The 19,487-nt window shown below is 41.5% G+C and overlaps 1 protein-coding gene across 2 annotated transcripts in view; it reads right to left on the reverse strand.

Moving 5' to 3' along the window:
* Positions 1–19,487, reverse strand: part of LOC144828458 (ubiquitin carboxyl-terminal hydrolase CYLD-like) — a 677,169-nt gene that overhangs the window by 617,864 nt on the left and 39,818 nt on the right. For both annotated transcript variants that reach the window (XM_078686635.1, XM_078686637.1), the window contains exon 2: positions 8,843–9,344. In XM_078686635.1, the coding sequence (XP_078542761.1) occupies positions 8,843–9,344 (502 nt within the window). The remainder of the gene's footprint in view (positions 1–8,842; positions 9,345–19,487) is intronic.

Here is a 19,487-nt window from a genome sequence, read left to right on the forward strand (position 1 = left end):
AAACACCCAGAAACATGGTACGCAATCATTGACATTGCTAATGCTTTCTTTTCTATTCCTATTGCTCCCGAATGTCAGGAACAATTTAGTTTTACATGGAATGGCCGACAAATGACGTTCAGAAGTTTGCCACAGGGCTATTTACATAGTCCGACAATCTGTCACCGGCTGGTGGCCGAGCATTTAGATGAGTTACCGTTAAATCCAGGAGTACAAATTTGTCATTATATCGATGACATTATGATACAAGGTGAGATGCAAGAACAGGTTCAATCTCAGTTAAATAAAATTGTTACGCATTTGCAGGGTAGAAGATGGGAAATGAATCCTGACAAATTACAAGGTCCAGCACAAAATGTGAAATTTTTAGGTATTCAATAGCATGAGGGAAATCGAGAAGTGCTTCCACAGGTGAGACAGAAAATTAAATAATTCGCAGTACCACGAAACAGAAAAGAAACTCAGAGTTTCATTGGTTTATTTGGTTTCTGGAGACAACATATCCCTCATTTGAGTCAGATTTTGGCTCCTTTGTACATGGTTACGCGCAAAAAAGAATGCATTTAAGTGGGGAGAGGCGCAGCAAACCACGTTTGAGTCGGTAAAAGAGGCGATTCAACATGCTTTGGATTTGTGGCCAGTGCGCGACGGTGATGTTGATTTGAATGTGTCTGTACAAGGTTCATATGCAAATTGGAGTTTGTGGCAAAAACAGGGCAGAACGAAAGTACCTTTAGGGTTCTAGACTAAAAAGTTACCTGATGTTGGTGAGCGTTATACACCATTTGAGAAACAGTTGCTTGCATGTTATTGGGCTCTGGTTGATACAGAACAGCTTACGCTAGGGCACAATGTTATTCTAAGACCTGAAATTCCTATCATGCAGTGGGTGGTAAGTTCTCCTAAAACTCATAGAATTGGACATGCACAGGAGGCTAGTATCATCAAGTGGAAGTGGTACATTCAGGACAGGGCTCGTGTGGGTCCGAAGGGGATCGCGATGTTACACTAACAGGTGGCGCAGGCGCCAGTCGAAGAGGCAGACAGTGATTGCTTTGTACCTATAGCGCAGGAATCTCCTGTACAGTGGGGTAGGCCGTTCAGTGATCTCTCCGTGGAGGATAGATCGCATGTGTGGTTTACGGATGGTTCAGCAAGGTACATAGGAGCAAAAAGGCATTGGAAAGCAGTCTCGTACAACCCTGTCACGAATAAATTGTCGAGTACTACTGGTGAAGGGAAGAGCAGCCAATTTACAGAGTTATATGCGGTTTATCAAGCTTTGAAACAAGAATTGTCAGGAATCTGCCATTTGTACACTGACTCTTGGTCGACTGGTAATGGTTTAGCAGTATGGCTTCCAACTTGGTATAATCATAACTAGAAAATTAACTCAAAGGAGTTGTGGGGCAAAGAATTGTGGAAAGAGATTTGGAGCTTGTTGCCTCAAAGAACTGTTACAGTTTTTCATGTCGATGCTCATACCTCTATTGATTCCATTGATAGACTTTTTGACGTTATTGCAGATGAAAAGTCTAAGATCTCTCAGGCGGAGGAGGATATGCCTGATTCCGATATCGTGGGGCTGGCAAGGTGGACGCACCAAAAAGCAGGTCTCTTCAGGGAAAGAATTACTAGCAGGTGGGCCGTGTATAGAGGAATATGTATTCCATTAGACATTATTAAAACTGTCATTTTACAATGTCCCATTTGTCAACATTCTCGACAGCGAGAACTTCCCCAAATAGTGAGAGGTCAGTTACATCGAAGTAAGTCATCTGCACAGATTTGACAAATAAATTATGTAGGTCCTCTGCCCATAAGTAGGAACTGCCAATACATTTGTACCGTAGTTGACACCTTTTCAGGCTATCTGCTTGCTTCCCCTTACAAACGTGCTACCCAAATGAATAACACTAGATTTACTCACCTTATATTATGGCAAACCAGTTCAAGTCCAGTCAGATAATGCTTCACATTTTAAAGGTAGATTAATGCAAGAATATTGTGCCCAACATAATATCGAGTGGATATTTTATATCCCCTATCACCCACAAGCTGCAGGTGTGATTGAGCGAATGAATGGTCTTTTAAAGGCTCAATTGCGAAAATTGTCTGATGGCTCTTTGCATAATTGGAGGGACCATTTACATGATGCGTTATTGATTCTGAACAATCGTCCTTATTTGAATTCTGACACACCTTTAATGCGAATGTTGTCCCCTTCTGTGAATGTTCACCTCATACAGCTGAAAGTACTGTCATTTATTGGGAAATTATTCCTGGTGCTTTGGCTCCACACAGGGCGACTCCTGGAGCCGCTGGATTAGATGTACATGCTTTGACACCTGTCTTATTGAAATGCCATGATATTACTCTCATTGAAACTGGATTGGGTGTCCAAATACCAACTGGATATTTCGGCTTAATCGCCCCTCGCTCTGGCCTGGCACTGAAAGGCATTCAAGTGCTGGGTGGTGTGATTGACAGCGATTATCAAGGCGAGATCAAATGTATTCTTTTGAACAGTGGCAGCCTTGATTTACCAATTCGGTCTGCTGACCGTATGGCCCAGCTAATCATTATGCCTGTTTTCAGTGGTGCGTTACAGAAAGGTACAGCCCCAACCATATTGACCACTCGTGGTGAAAAAGGTTTTGGCTCGACAGATTTAAATCCAGGAGCCAGAGTGTGGTTTCAGTCACCTAATTAACCCCCTGAACAGGCCGAAATTGTTGCTGCTGGTGGCGATAATGTCATCTTTGTAATTAAGCCTGGACAAGAAAAATGGGACGCAGTCCGAGCTGACAAATGTTACCTTCGAGAATGAATAATGCCTGTTTCTGATTGCTTTTCCTTAGATCATTGTATGGACTGCTGCTGCAGGATGTGTCGTCGTTGGACTCCTGTCGGCTTGGTGCGTCGGAGGCCGAATGGGGCAGAGGAGCTTCCAGACGAAGTTAATCATCCAAGGACGCAGCACCATGTCAGTGCTGGATACTAATGTCAACATTTGGACCTCTCTGGCTCATCGACTAACCAACTCTTCTGCCTTCTGCATGTCGCCAATGAAATCCGTTTCCGATCTTTTATCAACATGCTTTGTCTCAGTTCCTACTCCGACTGCTGTTCTATTGCATTTCTTCAACGTTTCTGAGACTAATCCTAAATTCATCTCCAGCGACTTTAATGCGTACGATTATTGCGCTTCTTGTAGAATAATGACTGAACTGGATTCTTCGCTACTTTTTGCCATCACCACGTACAACGTGACTGAAGCTGATGTCTGTTACAATTTTACTTGTGATCCCAAATTAATTGGAAAATGTGTGCAAATTAAGTTGGACAATGTTTCCACTTCTTCTCAACATGTGAAAAGATTATGTCTCAGTCGTACCCCCAATATGTGCTTTTCAGTCCGCCACTCAATGACATGTAGAAAAGTAGTTTTATCTCCTAGCCATTATTACAATGTGTTGCTGCCTCCCGGATGGCTCTTTTCGTGCGGTAACACTTCTAGATCTTATATTCCTGCTAATATTTCTGATGGCCCATATGCTTTATCCCGATTAAGTGTTCGTATATTTTCTTCGTCCTCTCATACGTATTCTCGGACTGTACGTGAAGCACCCCCATTGACTGAGACTTGTGACTCGAACATTCATTTCCTGTCCAAAACGGAATATATTAGTTTAGCTGCCTCACTTGTAGGTATTCCTGGACTATCGATCTACAATTCCCGAGCTATTGGTAAATTAGCTTGTTTGATGGTAAAGTCTATCAATCATACTTCAACTGTTTTATCTGAATTTCTGTTAGATGCGCAGGTTGAGCGCCGTGCTATCCTGCAAAATAGAGCTCCTATCGACTATTTACTTTTAAAGCATGATCACGGATGTTCTGATTTTGAGGGACTCTGTTGCTTTAACCTTTCTGACCATCCAGTATCATATTACTAAGTTACATGATTTATCCCAAGAAGTTCGACAAAATTTGGATCAAGGGTGGTTTGATTGGCTCTTTGGGTGGTTTTCGGATTTACATCTACTCCGTCCAATATTAGGTGGCATACTTTTGGTAGTTTGTTTTCTCATTGCCATCTGCTGTTGTATTCAATGCATCCCATCTTTTTTGACTATGTTTAGTCCACATGCTTTCTCAAGAACTGTTAGATACGTTTCCTACTATTCTAATGACGTACGCTCAACCTGATTTTCCAGATACGCTCGATGGTGTTGGACAATGGTCATGGGTGGAGTGTAATGACAGAGGTATTGGTATTGATTGGGTTGATTATGACCGTTGCCCACCACCATCTCAGTATATGTTTCTGTCACTCGAGCACCTATGATGTTCCTATTGTTTCCAACTTTTACCTCACCTATTAGCAGGGCTTGCCTATGTGCTTTGGCATGATCTTATGCCTTCTTTCGTATTGCTTTTGCTTCTTTTCGGGCCTAGAGGCCTATGCTCGAGCGAAGCCATGTTCTTTTCTGACACCATTCTGCCGAGCTCTTTTACGTGAAAGGCAACGTTTACGTTTTCATGTGTTGTTCGCTAGCAATGGACCAGCAGGGACCGGTTCTTATCAGTGGAATGTGCTCTCTTTGCGCCCGAGACGCAACAAACGCTTGGCCAGCTGCTGTTGTGTGCCTGGTACGAAGCGGTACAGGAATCCTGTGAGAACGGTAGGCGGGTTCTTCTAGAAGCTTCGAGAAAGAGACACTCTATATTAGTGAAAGCGGGTCCAAGTGAGGGAGAGTTGCTGATCTGGCTGTCTTGATGATCTGGTGAAGCATCACGCTGCAGACGTGTAGTCGTGTTTGTGGAGCAGAGAGTCCTGACCCAATCACAAGAGGGACAGAGTGTTGGATCCCAATAAAGAATGCCTAATATGGTGAGGTGTTCCATGAGACTTATATTACTTCTAACTATAGCTTTCATTTTTCAGGTTCTATGTATGCGTATGTGTTGATGAATGACTGTGATATTTAGTTATTTCTTTTGTTTGCCTTGTCATCCTTTTATCATGTAATAAAGCCTCCTTGAATTATACATTAGTGTCCTTATTTCTTGTGGAGGAAGACGGGACCCCTTTTTGAACAAGTGCTTACGGAGGGATGGGTTATTTCCCCTCCAATGGGTAGTTGCTGATTCGGAAGGGAGATTGTCTCTGAAACAGGAGCATCCAAATTACAAGTAGACTTACCCCCAACATAGTGCAAGAGGTATGTACTGATTTTCACCGAAAGGTGTTGTTCTCGGGTTGCCCTGTTAATTCACCAGGAGGGTGTTGTTTCCGCGTTGCCTTGTTAATTCACCTGGAGGGTGTTGTTTTCGTGTTGCCTTGCTAATTCACCAGGAGGGTGTTGTTTTTCGCGTTGCCATGCTAATTCACCAGGAGGGTGTTGTTTTCGCGTTGCCTTGCTGATTCACCGGAAGGTGTTGTTCGCGTATATTCGCGTTGTTCGTCGGGAGACGTTGCTATACATATCCTCGGAGCTATGATTTAACATATCTTTATTATTTCTTTCTTCAATCATATCTTTAGTTGTTAGTATTATTCCTTTCTTAGGTAAGTATTGTGCAAGTATGGTGTTTGCAGGCATTCTAAGAAGGGACTGTGATGAGTAATGACCCTATACTTAGCTAAGACACCCGATTGTGAGAAAAATATCGGTCATTACAAGGGGTCACGTCGCCAAGCTGTTTATTGTAATTCTGAATAATAATCATGATCAACATGAGGTGGAAGACTCTCCTTTATTCCCAGCCATCCATTCTCCATAACTGACTCAATGGTCAACTCACAACATTCCAAGATAAGCTCCAGGTGGAACATTCAATTGGAAGGGAAGAGGGGAGGAACGGGCCCTATTATTGGTGTTGAAAACAAAAGTAACATGGAGATATGTCACACATCACATTTTAAGAGATTCTTTTGACAAGCACTTACTCCAAAGGATTGTTTCTATGAAGTATTCAGGTGTGATGTTAGACTGGAGGTTAAATGATTTAAGCAATGCTTCATTTGTGCCAGTGGTTTCAGTTGGTGAGTCCAAGAACTCATTTCTTGGGATAGTGACTTGTTTAGCACCATGAGTCTTTTACCCAGAGCAAATGAGAAATAGACAGAAAAGTAAAGAATAAGACAAAATAAAAAGACAGGACTGCAATTACAAAGGGAGAAATGAGGGATGAAAAAGAACCTGTAAGCGTGAGATAAAGAAACAGGAAGTCGGGGATGGTAGAAAGAAGCACCATAACACATATTAGAACACTGGAATGTTGGGAGCTCTACTGAAGACATTAGAGTGCTTCAGGCTTCTAACGGCTGGTAGAAGCCCAGAGCACCAACATTCCAATGTTTGTCGTTCACAGGAGTTGCTGTGAACAAAGGCCTCATGGAGAACTAGGAGATTTTAATCCCCTTGGGCTGAAGCCTTTGTTTTATTAGTTAGAACATTCTACCTTCTAGTGGGTGGAATGTTCTAATAGCCTTATAGCCCGCTGTAGCTGGACTATACCGGCATTGTTAAATGGCCCACACTTTTGGATCGGGCCTTTAACACTGGAGCGTGCCTTTGATGCCTGGTATAGCCTGGTACAGCGGGCCATAAGGCTATATTAGAACATTGGAATGTTGGGAGCTCAACTGAAGACAATGGAGGGCTCCAGGCTTCTAATGACTGGTAAAAGCCTGGAGCGCCAAAGTTTGTCATTCAGAAATGTTGCTGTGAACAATGGCCTCATGGAGCCAGAGTGGATTTAAATCCCCTCTGCATCCTGAAGGCTTTATGTTATTTGTTCATTTGTTAATTATGCCCTCTAGTGGCAGAATGTTCTAATAGCCTAAGAGCCCACCGTAGCTGGGCAAAGCTGGCCATTAAAGTCTTGCTCCCTTGTTAAAGGCCCTCGCCTTCAGTTCAGGCCTTTAACGCTGGAGCAGGCCTTTAATGGCTGGTATGGCCCACTAAGGTGGGCTATAAGGCTATACTAGAACATTAGAATGTTGGGTATTCCATTAAAGATAATGAAGTGGGTCACAGATAATAATGGCTGGTATAAGCCTTCTGCTTCAACATTCTAAAGTTTGTCTTTCTGTTTATCCCTTTTTAATTTACCCTCAGTGGGTGGAATGTTCTAATAGCCTTTCTGCCTCTGGCTATATTGGTGTGAAAGGCTCTCTCCCTCGTTATAGGCCCATGCCTGCGGTTCGGGCCTACAACTGGGGTTCAGGACCTTTAACTAGTATAGCTCTTGGCAGCAGGCTATAATCAAGACTAGGTGGACCTTGATATTCACCAACCCCAGTATTCAGTAGGGGCGGGCTCTTAAGTAAAATTTTGGGCCTGCACCTATTTATTTATTTTACAAATTAAGAACTGGATTCTAGGTTATGCTACAGCTGTGTAATGAGGCTCTTTTGAAGACTTGCAACTGGAGAGGATGGCTAGTTAACGTCTTGGTTTCCAATGAAGGGTGTTTAAATTGATTGTGTCAGTACTGCCCGAGCTTAAACCAACTGATTCATTTAAGGTGTTTTAAATTCATAAGACTTACAAGGCAAATGTATTTTTTCACATTGGTGAAAGTGAAGAAGGTATGATCTTGAACGAACAATATTTGCCATCTCTCATGAAAAATATATTTAAAGAAAAGATTTTGTGATCCCCTTCAGCCAATGAGCCCTGCCACCCAAGTCTCTGAAAAGTTTGGTGACTTCTGAGTACTCCCCCTTACATACATGAATAGCCTGCAATATGATACCAGAGAAAGTTTAACAGTAGCTGATGAGAGCTTTGTGCAACATGCATATCAAAAGTGCAAATGGACCACTGGAAAGTGGAGTTCTGGGAGGAACAATAACCCGGCCATAATTAACAATATCCCATACAGACAGAGGTCTCTGAAATAGATGGGAAGCAGATCTAGGGGTCATGGAAGACACTGATTGGGAGGTGGCACTGATGCACGCTAGGGAGGTGGCCATCCAGAGCAGGTTGAAACTGCTACAGTTCAATATCTTGCATTGGGAAAACTACCACAAAAGCAAGTTGTTCAAAATGGGAAAAGCACCAAACCCTGACTGCCGAAGGTACCTCACTGAGGAAGGTACACTGCTACACACACTATGGACCTGCCCCAGAGGGCAGAGATACTGGGAAGATATTATTGGAGAACTAGCAGCAGTGATGGAGGTGGACATCTCTAGGAAGTCCCATCATTCTGGGTATCCCCAATGATGCAGACCTCCCCAGGAAACAAATGTTATTTTGTATGTTGGGATTTATCGTAGCAATAAGAGATGTGGCCAGGAGGTGGGGTCAGGCGCAATCCTTAAGTGGCAGGAGGGCATGAGCTGGTGCATGGAAACAAAAGGGGTGATGTATGAGGGACGGGGTTGCCCCAAGAAATTTTAGAAGGTTTGGGGGCAATGGCGTACCCACTACGGATTTAGTGATGCCACAGATGGATCAACAGGTGGAGCCACACTGAAGAGTACACAAGGTGTCCACCCTTGAGGGACAGTCTGAGCCACTTTTCCACAGCCTATGGGTAGGGCAGCAGGGGGTTAGGAAGCTTTAACAGGATACTTCATGCACATACCTGTGAAAGCATTGTGTGCAATATATGATGGTGAAAAAAAAAAAGAAATCTTTTTATTGGTTTAAGTGAAAATCCTGGCTGGGCAAACTCAGACTTTCATACTTTTGATCAACACGGAGATATAGTAGCACTTGTAACTTCAAATGAGGGCACAAAAGAACAAAAAAAGATATTAGAATAGGTGTCACTTTAAGCAGGAATTCTGACTCAATAACAGATTCTCCAACCTTACCTGTAATTCCACCCCGAAAAACACTTTTAGTAAGGGGGAGGATTCATGAATCTTTCCAATGTACCGTATTATAGCAGGGTATACTTCTCCATTAACAGGCACTCCGACATGCTGGCCCACATGGGCATTCAGGGCATCTTCAAGAACAGCCCTGTTGAGGAAACAGTTCAGACGCTCATCGTTGGCACCAACAGCGAAAAGGAGTTCAGCTTGTTGCTTGGTCAGTGGTTGCAAATTATTAACATCCACTGGCATAGAGACTTCGAGATATTTGGACGGTGATTCAAGTATGGTAACCACAAGTGAATGAGAGGAGGAAGTGGTGTCCTTAGAGAAACTTGCTAGGTATTTCTCTTCTGTGATGCAACAAAGCGATCCAGCTTCCACTGACCTCCAGGTTGTAGAACACTTCTCAGACAGTATGAAATACAGGTTGGTATCTCCAGATGTTATGAAGGTCACAGGCTTGTTGTTGTTGGCCATCTCTAGAAACTGGATCAGCCTAGAAAACACACAAGAAACAAAACATGACTTATGTGCACAAGCAAAGGTAAATGATCGTGTGAGAGAAAATAGTTCTATAGAGGAAGAGCTTTCCAACTGAAAGGCAAAGCCAAGGGACTTGCCTCAAAGTGATGGCCAGATGCACCACAAAGAGGTCTGTTTTTAGCTGTTGACTGGAAGTTCTGCCTTGCCGAAGGATGAAGACTGTCGAGCAATGCAAAAACTGTGTTGAAAAGAAGGAGTTTGTACCATGGAAAATTAACTTGTGCAACACAAACACCATCATTTTCAACAATGAAAGGCTACTTCTGTTGAGAATTGTAATGGTATCTTTATATAGCCCTTGACGTTTAGAAGCATGGTCTGGAGCAATGATAGCAGCATTTGGGAAGGATGATGTGCTGTAGTGGCCAATCTGAGGAGCTTGGCCCCTAGGGACTTGGGTTCAAATCCTGGCCTTAGCACATGACTGAAAGAAATGAGTGATGACCACTAGAGGTGCTTCAGCTGTACTGTGGTCAGTATGACGCAAGATAATGTGTAGAGGCATGTGGTGGAAATGTTGTAGAGACATGCCAAGTAGGCAGCCTTAACATAACAGGGTAAGAATGACAGGACTTGTAGTATATGAGGGTAGGTTATGAGGGTGGGCAATGTATATACGTGTGATGCATGTGAGAGCCAGACATGTGAGCCGATCATGGCGCAACAGTTGATACGCACAGGTAAGTTGAGGGATGATTAGTCAGATGACAGCTGAATGGAGGTTGGAGTCATGCCTGCCACATTTCAGAGGAGGTTCTGAGTGTAGGTGCCATATGTTATGGCCACATATGTGCTACAACTGTGGTAAAACAAGTGCAATCAATAAGTGGAATATTCAGAGACCAACCAACCTGTAGGTCAGATTTCCTTGAGCAAGGGTAGGTATAACGTGATGTAGACAGTGAGAAGGGATGGATATAGAACAGATGGAAGGCAGACGCAAAGAAATAGTGTATCATAGAAGGCATTTAGGAAACACCGAGGTGTGTAGGGAGACTGTTTACTGAGTGCACACAGGAGTAGGGGCAAACAAGCAAGTACGTACCAGGAACAGATTTCAGGAATCAGTGTACAGGCCGTACCCAAGTGCGGAGTGAAACAGTTCACAATGTGCCTAATAGCAAAGGATGCAAGATGACAAAAGAAAGGGATATACAGGCTGTAAACAGCTGTAGAGTGCAGTTCACTATGGCACTTGCACATATAATAAAACTGATGTTCTGGCAGATCTGAAAGCATAGCCCGTTAGGGAAGGCAAAAAGAGTGGATAGGGCAGAGACAGTTATGTAAAGAGGGGTTTGGTCATACAGCTGGGTAAAGATATGGTGTACCAGTAGGAACCATAATTCGTTTTCCTAAAGTGATTAAGTGAACTGTAAATGGACAAAGGTTCTTGCAAACAATAGAAAAAGACAAAGTCTGTGACTTGTCAGCATTGTCAGACTAGGGCAAAGCATGCAGAAAACAATTCTACCAGGCTCCAGGCACTCAAGAATGCTCCCAAATGTAGGCATGTGACACAGGGCAGAGCATACCCCACTTTACAACATGTTGCAACTGAATCCAGGATTTCCAAAAATCAGACTAAATTAAAGTTCAGAATGCCTACAAATAGTCCCAAATACGCCCATGTTAAAATTGTGTGACATAAGGGCACAGCATGTATCAATGGTGCAATAAACTCTTAATATCACAAAATTGACTGCAAAAATGCTGCCCACTAGGTTAAGAACAGCAACTCAAATTTTCCCCTTTAGAAGTTCACAAATGTGTCTCTTCCTGTGTTCCTAGCACCAGACATCAGCTTCATCTAGAGCTCTACGATGGCTGTTATCAGTGTAGCATTATTATTTTTTTAGCAGAAACCAACAAATTTGATGAGACCACATTTGTGAGTCCAAAATGCTGAAGAGGTTGAGCAAGAACTTCTATTTTGGAGAATTACTAATAATGAGAATAAATGAAAAACCATTACAGACCAAGTATCAAACACCAGATCCAGTTTTTTAAATAAAAATCCCAGGAGACAGAAAATTTCCAAATATCACTTAAATGTTAGCAATTGCATGACTGTGCCGGAATCAAACAATTAAAAATGAAAATTAATATACAAATTAGCGTCACAGTAGTCTGTATTAATTATGTATAATGAACCTACACTAAAATTATGGAATGAAAAAGATGTATGAGGTGAAATGAAAACAGGAATTAAGATGATTAAGAAAAAGGCTTGCCCGAGAACGAGTTAAAGAAAAAAGGAGGATGATCAAAAGTGTACATAATAAACAGAGAAGAGAGGTGCAAGGGAGAACAGTGAAGCATTGGGGTGGGTGAATATGTGAAAAAATAGGGTAATACGGAAGGGGACCTGGGGCTTTCCTCTCTCTAAAGTCTCTTGGGGTGGGAAGGGGTGAGAAGTAGGAATCAAGATGAAAGAAAGTGAAGGGAAAAAATGGAGGTCGTGGTTATAAACTTAGTGCACAAGAACAATGTTTTTAATAGAATTTACTACATCTCTATTTGATGGGTTTAAAACAACCATAGTTTTTTTTAAAGCACCTGAAATAAACATATCAAAACATGTCAGCGGTCAGGTTTGTTGTAATGTTTACATAGCAATCAATAGAAAATTACATCATCAGAGCTGCGCCCAACAGTGGATTATTTTAGTAATTGATGCATTAGAGCTTCAGTATCTCAAACGTATCAGAGCAAACCTAACATAAGCGCACTTACATATTCATCTGTGAGAGCATATTTTCAAATTAAAATAAGGTGCCTAGTTAAGGTATGGCCGTGGCAGACATGTCTAGGTTAGAACTGTGTGCAGCAATTTTAGAGCGCTTTGTAGGTCTCGCCTAGGCAGCGCGCATGCACTGCTCTAGGAGGGCCTTTAGCCATCGGTCAGCTCCTTTTCATGCACACTCGTGCTTGTTCTGGCATCCCCCGTGCGGGAGCGAGCAGCGGCACATGTGGTAATTGAAAACATATAGCTCTCGCGCCACCGCTGCTCGCTCCCGCAAGGCGGATACCAGCACAAGCACAAGTGCATTTGCCTGCTCTTTTGCGGCCGCGCCACGCTCCGTTGAGCTTGTTACTCGGGTCCTTAATTTTGATTCTCTAGCTGTGTTACAGGATCTTCCCTTGGTCCATGCTTATCTCTAACATTCAACATTTCCGTATCGTATCCAGTGGTGCCCCCCCCGTACACAGTGGCTCTAATTTAAATGGCTTAGCGAAAAGCTTTCCAACTGAGCCCTGTTTTCCACCTGTAAATATTGATCTCTTGACTTATCAACTGTAGGGGGTTGATGTCTCCAAGTGTATGTCCAATAGAAAAAACTGAACATCCCTTTTCTCCCACTACATTCTAAACACCATGTGCAACCACTGGTTTAAATCCCACCGGCTCTTCTGACTACTTCCTGCAAGCCTGTAATGCAGTTTAAAGCGCTCAGCAGTCTTTCACTCCTGCTCCAGATTGGTGCCACTGTCCGTTTGCAGCACGCTTTATTCCCGATATACAGATGTTTCTGATAACTAGATGGGGAAATTCACAGGCTCTCTTGCGTCCAGAGTTGCACTTTGATTAAGTTACTTTCACACCTGAAGTCCTGTGAAACTTAAAGCAGCATATTTTCGATGGATTTTTACAGGCTTGATTTGTGGGATATAGCACAACAGTTGGGGTTTTTTAGCGTTTCAGAAAGAATGGGGGCACTGCCTAGTGTGTACGTTCGGTTGTAGGATGATAAGTTTAGGGTGCGGTACGGAAGGGCGAACGGATAAGACCCCTTAATCGTTCAAATGTGGGTTAGTCACCTAACCTACAAGACAATGAGAAACTGCAATGCCCTCGCACACAAAATTCCAGGTATTCAAACAGTTTATGCAACAATATATAGAATTCTCAGTCAAGAGTCAAGAGCCCAATTAAGACAATTGCAATCTTGTTCGACTTCTTTATAAATTAGATGTCCTATAGGTCTGGCGTGATGTGTCTAGGTAGTCAGATTGCGTGGACAGTTGGATAGTCTTATCCGTTCTTTTCAATACAGATGTCGTAGGGGAGGAAAAGAAGAAGTGCTTCTGACCTCTGGGGAAGATCCAGGAGTGGTAGTGCCCTCCGTAATTAGGAGTAGTGCACGAAGTGGGATTGTGTAAATCTCAGCGTGGTGATCGTGTCACCAAAGTTGTTCTCTCGAATAGTTGAAATGTACAGTGTTTGTAGTGCTCGATGAGTGTGCACATCAAGCTTCAGACCGGGAGGGGATGCATGAACAGGTTCCGGCTCTCGTGGGTGCTACTTGCAACCGGAAGAATTATAAGCGCAGTATCCCTCCTCCTGTTGTTCCCGGTCGCCGTTTACCAGATACGGCACAAGACTATCCAACTGTCCACGCAATCTGACTACCTAGACACATCACGCCAGACCTATAGGACACTAGGTCGTGTCTTAAGCCCTGAGGAGTCGCAGTGAATTGTTCCCACGCGACGAAACACGTGTCGGCTGGTTGTGGAACCAATAAACCCACATCTAATTTATAAAGAAGTCGAACAAGATTGCAATTGTCTTAATTGGGCTCTTGACTGAGAATTCTATATATTGTTGCATAAACTGTTTGAATACCTGGAATTTTGTGTGCGAGGGCATTGCAGTTTCTCATTGATTTGTGGGATAACTGATCGATTTGAAAGTAAACAGGCAGCTAAAATGTAATGTCCCGACCTGTGAGTCAAAATTTTGCGTGGAATTCGGCATGCCCTTTACTCTAGAAAACATTGCGTTAAGCAGTTAGAGCCACGCCTACTCCCGGATGGGTGTAAGTGGGTATTCAAAAGATAGTGGACTGTTGTGCTGGTGTATGTCTACCTCACCTTATCGTTAAACTGGTTAATATTTATGTTTCCATTTAAATTTTTATGAGAATGAAAAAGATACTTGTGTAGTGGTTTACTACCTAGCATTTCTGTAGACCATGCACTGAAACTTTTCAAGCCTAATGCTACAATTTGATAAGTCGCTTCCTGTCCCCAATCCTTATTTGGCCAGTAATATCTACCTATTACTACATTTAATTGATCCTGAACTTTAAGTACCTGTTCGCAACCAACTCTTTATTATTTTCGCTGCGTACATTTAGGCCATAATACGATGAATATACATATATTGTATTATTATATATAGAAACCAGAGGGTGTAAATATGGATTTAAAACCATGTTATATGTTGAACTCGTGATCCTGACATCTGAACTTTGACAAGACCAGATTCGACTTTTGGTAATGATACTGGTGTTGTGGTAATTCTTGGTTAGTTAGCGGTCATCTTCACTAAACCAGAGAAGTATGTATTTTTTTTTTTAAATGGTCTGTATAAGTTACATAAACTAAGTTTAGATTTTGGGGAATGCATTATTCTTCTGAGCGTGTGTGGCTCATGGAGTAAGTGATATTTTGAGAATAGTGATATCTGAATATATGATGTGCACAAGCTATTTTTCTCCGTGTTGTCTTAAGCGTATGTGTTTTTGTGGTTAGTGCTGTTGCAAGCCACATGTCATTCCTGGGTTAAAAGCAAGAGTGGAGACTAACCTGTTTTCTGACGTTTTATTTCTTACAGGAGTACTATTGGGCTTCTTGATAGCCTGTTATACGCAAATTGGTGTTGTAGGATATTTATTCTATAATATGCTAGGCAACTTGAATTGTTTTCCATCATAATTATGGGTTTACCACAATCTACAGTTCGCGCCATCATTTGCAGATTTTAATAACATTATTTCTGGCACAAGCTGATCAAGTTACTTAAAACTATTGCTACAGGTTGTTGCCGCATAGTGCCTTTTGCAAATGTTGACTACTCAAATTACAATTGCTTATTGCTGCATTTTGGTGTTAAACCGGTACAAATAAGCAGAACCCTTTTTCCAGACAGTGTTACTATAGCTATCACAAAATGTGCTACTGTATTTGCCTTTTATTGCAAAAACTTGTTATGTAACCATGGTCCATAATTTGGTCTTCCTCTGCCACATAAGTCCAGTGGCCCTAACATTAGAGCACTCAACAGGCGCCACAGCCTGCCACAGCACTGTCAGCCCAGTCTGTGTTTGCCTGTCTCGGTACTGCCACAGCAGGCCTCCGGTCAGTGACTTAACTGTTCAGTACAGTACGCTGTTCTACCACATACTATGCCAAAGCCAATAGCTCTGGCTAAGCACTTAAAAGGTCGCAAAGGCGAAACCTATTGGCTATGCCAATGCTTGTTTATTTGTGTGCACGAGCCCTGCATGCTCCTGTTTTCATTCGGTTTCAGTAAAAACATTATAAATCAACTGCATGTAACAAAATAATGTATCACTACCTTCCCTGGAAAAGGATGTTCCGACTTTGTAATATTACAAGCCACTCAGCAGTGTCTAAGTTAACATCCTGATTGTATTATGTGCAAAAGCAGTTCATTTTTTTCATTAATAACAAATTATGTGCACTGTTATCCAATGCAAGTATGTTTTATTTTAAATAATAGTTTTAAACAAGTAACATTTCAGTACTGCATATTTATGTAATGTCAGACTATGAAAATGGTGTACTTTCTTTGTCTAAAGTATTATAAAAGATAAACATTTTGGGAAACAGCCAGACTTCTGGACATTCTGCTTGCTTGCTTCTTAAAAAGGGTAGGGCCTTTTTGTGTTGCAGTCGCTCCATGAGGCCCCTTTGGATGGTTTGAGGACAATGTGGCCTTAACGGACTGTACAGTGGACAGCACTATTTACAGGCCCGTCTGTGATGGATTTGCCGCGCTCCTTGACATTGAGACGATCCGTGCCACGTGCCTTGCCCATGGTCGCCTATTGGCCCTGGATGCCAATGGGGGGAGGAGATCACATGCATCAGAATACTGACGATATGGGTGCGCATAGAAAGAGGGGAAAACACCAAGGAGATGGAGGACAATAAAAGAATGCAGGAATACATAAATGAGGACTCCGCTGTTGCGATCTGATGTTAGACGCTGTAATGTATGTATTTTTGTTTTCAGTAATGATAATTTGGATATATGAATAAATTACAAGAACTGGGATTTGAGTCTTAAGATTTTTCTTGAAATATATGTATAAAATATACCAGTATTGTTCCTTTTCTCACGACTTTGCCCCATAAAATTAGATATGTTTGGGTGTTAACAGTTTAGGTCAATTGGCGTGCAATTAATTAGTGGCTTATTAGTACACATTTGGCAATTAGTGAGGCAAATTAGTTGATTAGACCCTCAATGGAGAATCTTGGCTCTTGTATCCTTTGGTGAAGTGCAATCAAGGTGTTGGAGCCTGACAAAGGTGCATTGGCGGTGCAGTTCAGGTTGGCATGGTTAGTATCGACAGGGTAAAGTGTATAGCGCAGTGACTTCATAGTGTAGTGGTGTGTTTAGCACTAGTGTTAAAACAGGGAATGATTCACAGACGTGTGTTGTGTTGATGATTGCATCTTAGTTATGTTGTTGTGTTTTGTACGGGTTGATGAAATTATTACTAGTAATGGTGCTTGTTGAAATATTGTTCTGATTTATTATTTTGATCATGAATTTCTGTGAAGATTTCAAATTTTGGAGAACTCAAGTTAGATAAAGGAGTCTATGGAAAATGTAAGATTGTGTCAAGACTTTTGAATTTATGATCCTTAATAGACTTGAGATTGGTTATGACTCACAAGAATGTTTTCAAGCGTCTCAATATTCAAATGACATAATTTAAACTGTAAAAAGAATCCATTGTAAGACATGGATCAATTTTTAGAGAATTTATATAATTAATCAGAGACAGGGAAAATTTAGAGAAGTAACAGAGTTTGGATTGACAATCAACTAAACGTTGAGGTGAAACAGAGTCATGAGTGATTCTGAATGTGATGTTCTTGTGGGAGAATCCCATTGAGAGAAGTGCCAGGAACTTCTGGGCCGGTTTGTATTAATGTACCTTGGAGTAAGAATGAGCTATGGACTTTTATTAATGATTTTCCAAAGATCCTGAAAAATGGAGGTAGAAAAAGTTGTTAATATGTCTAAGGCACTATGGGCAGATTGGATTCATTGTTTTTGATTATTGTCCAAAGGATTAGTAGAAGAATTGCAAATTGGTAGAAAAGTTGCCAGAAAAAGAACTGTGTAGGAATATCATGAATTATGAGCCTTCACATGATGGTGATTGAAAAGTATATAGCATTTAATAATCATTTGAAAGCACAGGTTCCAGCAAAACAGGTTGATTAGTCAAAGTTCATGAGAGCAACTCAAAATGCAGATGAGTCAGTGCAAGCATATTATGGGAGATTGGGGTAGATCTACAGGCAATATAGTTAAATGGATCATTCAATAAAAGGACATGCTTCTGCATTTGTTTTGGTGTTTGTGTTATGTTTGCATCTGAAGTTGAGTTCACGGCGATGTGTTGGCAAGCAAAGTGTTGCTTGATGAAATCTTGGCATATGTGAAACACTGCTGTGCCTATTGTATCTCTAAAAAGAAATTGAGAAAAGAGAAGTTCAAAATGGCACAGACTGAATTATTTCAGCAAGGAGTTCTTTAATGGGTGGAGTAATTCGTTTTAGAGGAAAAAGGCACTACTTGTTCACTTTAAATTCAAAAGGAGAACAGGAAGTCGGAGGTAAGACAGATTGGTTTATTCAAGCTTAAGCGGATGCAAGACCAACAATGAAAAAGCTGTTCCGTGGAGGTGATAAACAACACAAAGAATTCTCCTTTCATATTTATATTATACTTCAAACAAGTATGCCTACAGACTTCACTTCACTTCCCTCCCTCTAATCCATTGGAAATTTCTTTCCAGTTATACATACAAAAAGAATAGCTAACCAAACTACATTTTCAAGATAAGTGATCACAAGCCATCCCTTAATTGCAAATTGAATGGAAAAAGACCAGCGTGACTTTCCATCTCAGAGAAGCACAAATGATTAACAAAGTGTAATTATTCTAACAACCACTCAGTATTTTTCCAAGGACAGGGAGAGGAAAACATAAAAGCATGTACAATGTCAGAACGTGCATGGAAAATTCCTCGAACAACGTTGTACAAGGTCAGGTGGATTTACAAAAATGTCTGTACTCATGCTCATATTATATAACCATTTCCTCAGTAGAGGTATAGATTTTAATAGTTATACTAATTATGGTCAGATGAGATCTGGAGTTTGACACATTTGTGGTAGAGAAGAACATTGGAAGATAAATGATAGTGTAAAACAATGTGCTAATTGGAGACAAATGGTGTCTCATATAAAACCTACATAACAATGATTTCAAAGCCACGAATTAGGGAGAGACAGTCAATAGTCCCAGCCCTATCAACATCTCTGCAAAATATGCAAAACACAGGGCAGTTCTGCAGATTGTGCCTATGGCTCCGATTCTTCCACCTCAGTAGCGAGTTAGTACAGCAGGATTTCTTATGTTAAATCTCAGTTGTGACTATCATTGACTAGTGATTAATTTCAACAGATTAAGGCTACCGTCAGAGTTTCTCAGGGACCAAGTTACATTCCTAACTTGATGTAATGGCAGTGCCTGGTGGGGGATGGACGAATGTATGCTGGTGCAGTTCTAGAGTAGACCGAATGACCCATTTATAGGAGAAGAAGTGAATTGACAAAGAAGGTTGTAAATTGTACCACTGCATATTTGAATCATTTGGAGAACATGGACATAAACTTTCATCCACAAAGTTGTAATTGTATTTATATAGGGCTTACTACCCCATACAAGTCACCAAAATGCTTTTTGGCGAAAAGCATACTACTCTGGTACCAAAATGATTAGGGGTGAATTAGTACAGGGGAATATGAAATTCATTTGAGCAGTTGACATGGCAGTCTGTTAGTGGGATTGCAAAGGATAGTGGAGGGATAGGAGAAGGAAGGGTCTAGAAATGTTTTATTGGGAGATCGTACCAGTAGGAGGGGTTTTGGAATTGATTAAAGGAGAGATAGATGGGGGGGAAGAGTCTCTAAAAGTGGATTAGAGAGCAAGATGGAGGTATCGGATGAGTCTAGGAGGGATACATGAGGGAAGGGT

The sequence above is a fragment of the Lissotriton helveticus genome, chromosome 4_1, assembly GCF_964261635.1.
Source record: "Lissotriton helveticus chromosome 4_1, aLisHel1.1, whole genome shotgun sequence".
NCBI lineage: Eukaryota > Metazoa > Chordata > Amphibia > Caudata > Salamandridae > Lissotriton > Lissotriton helveticus.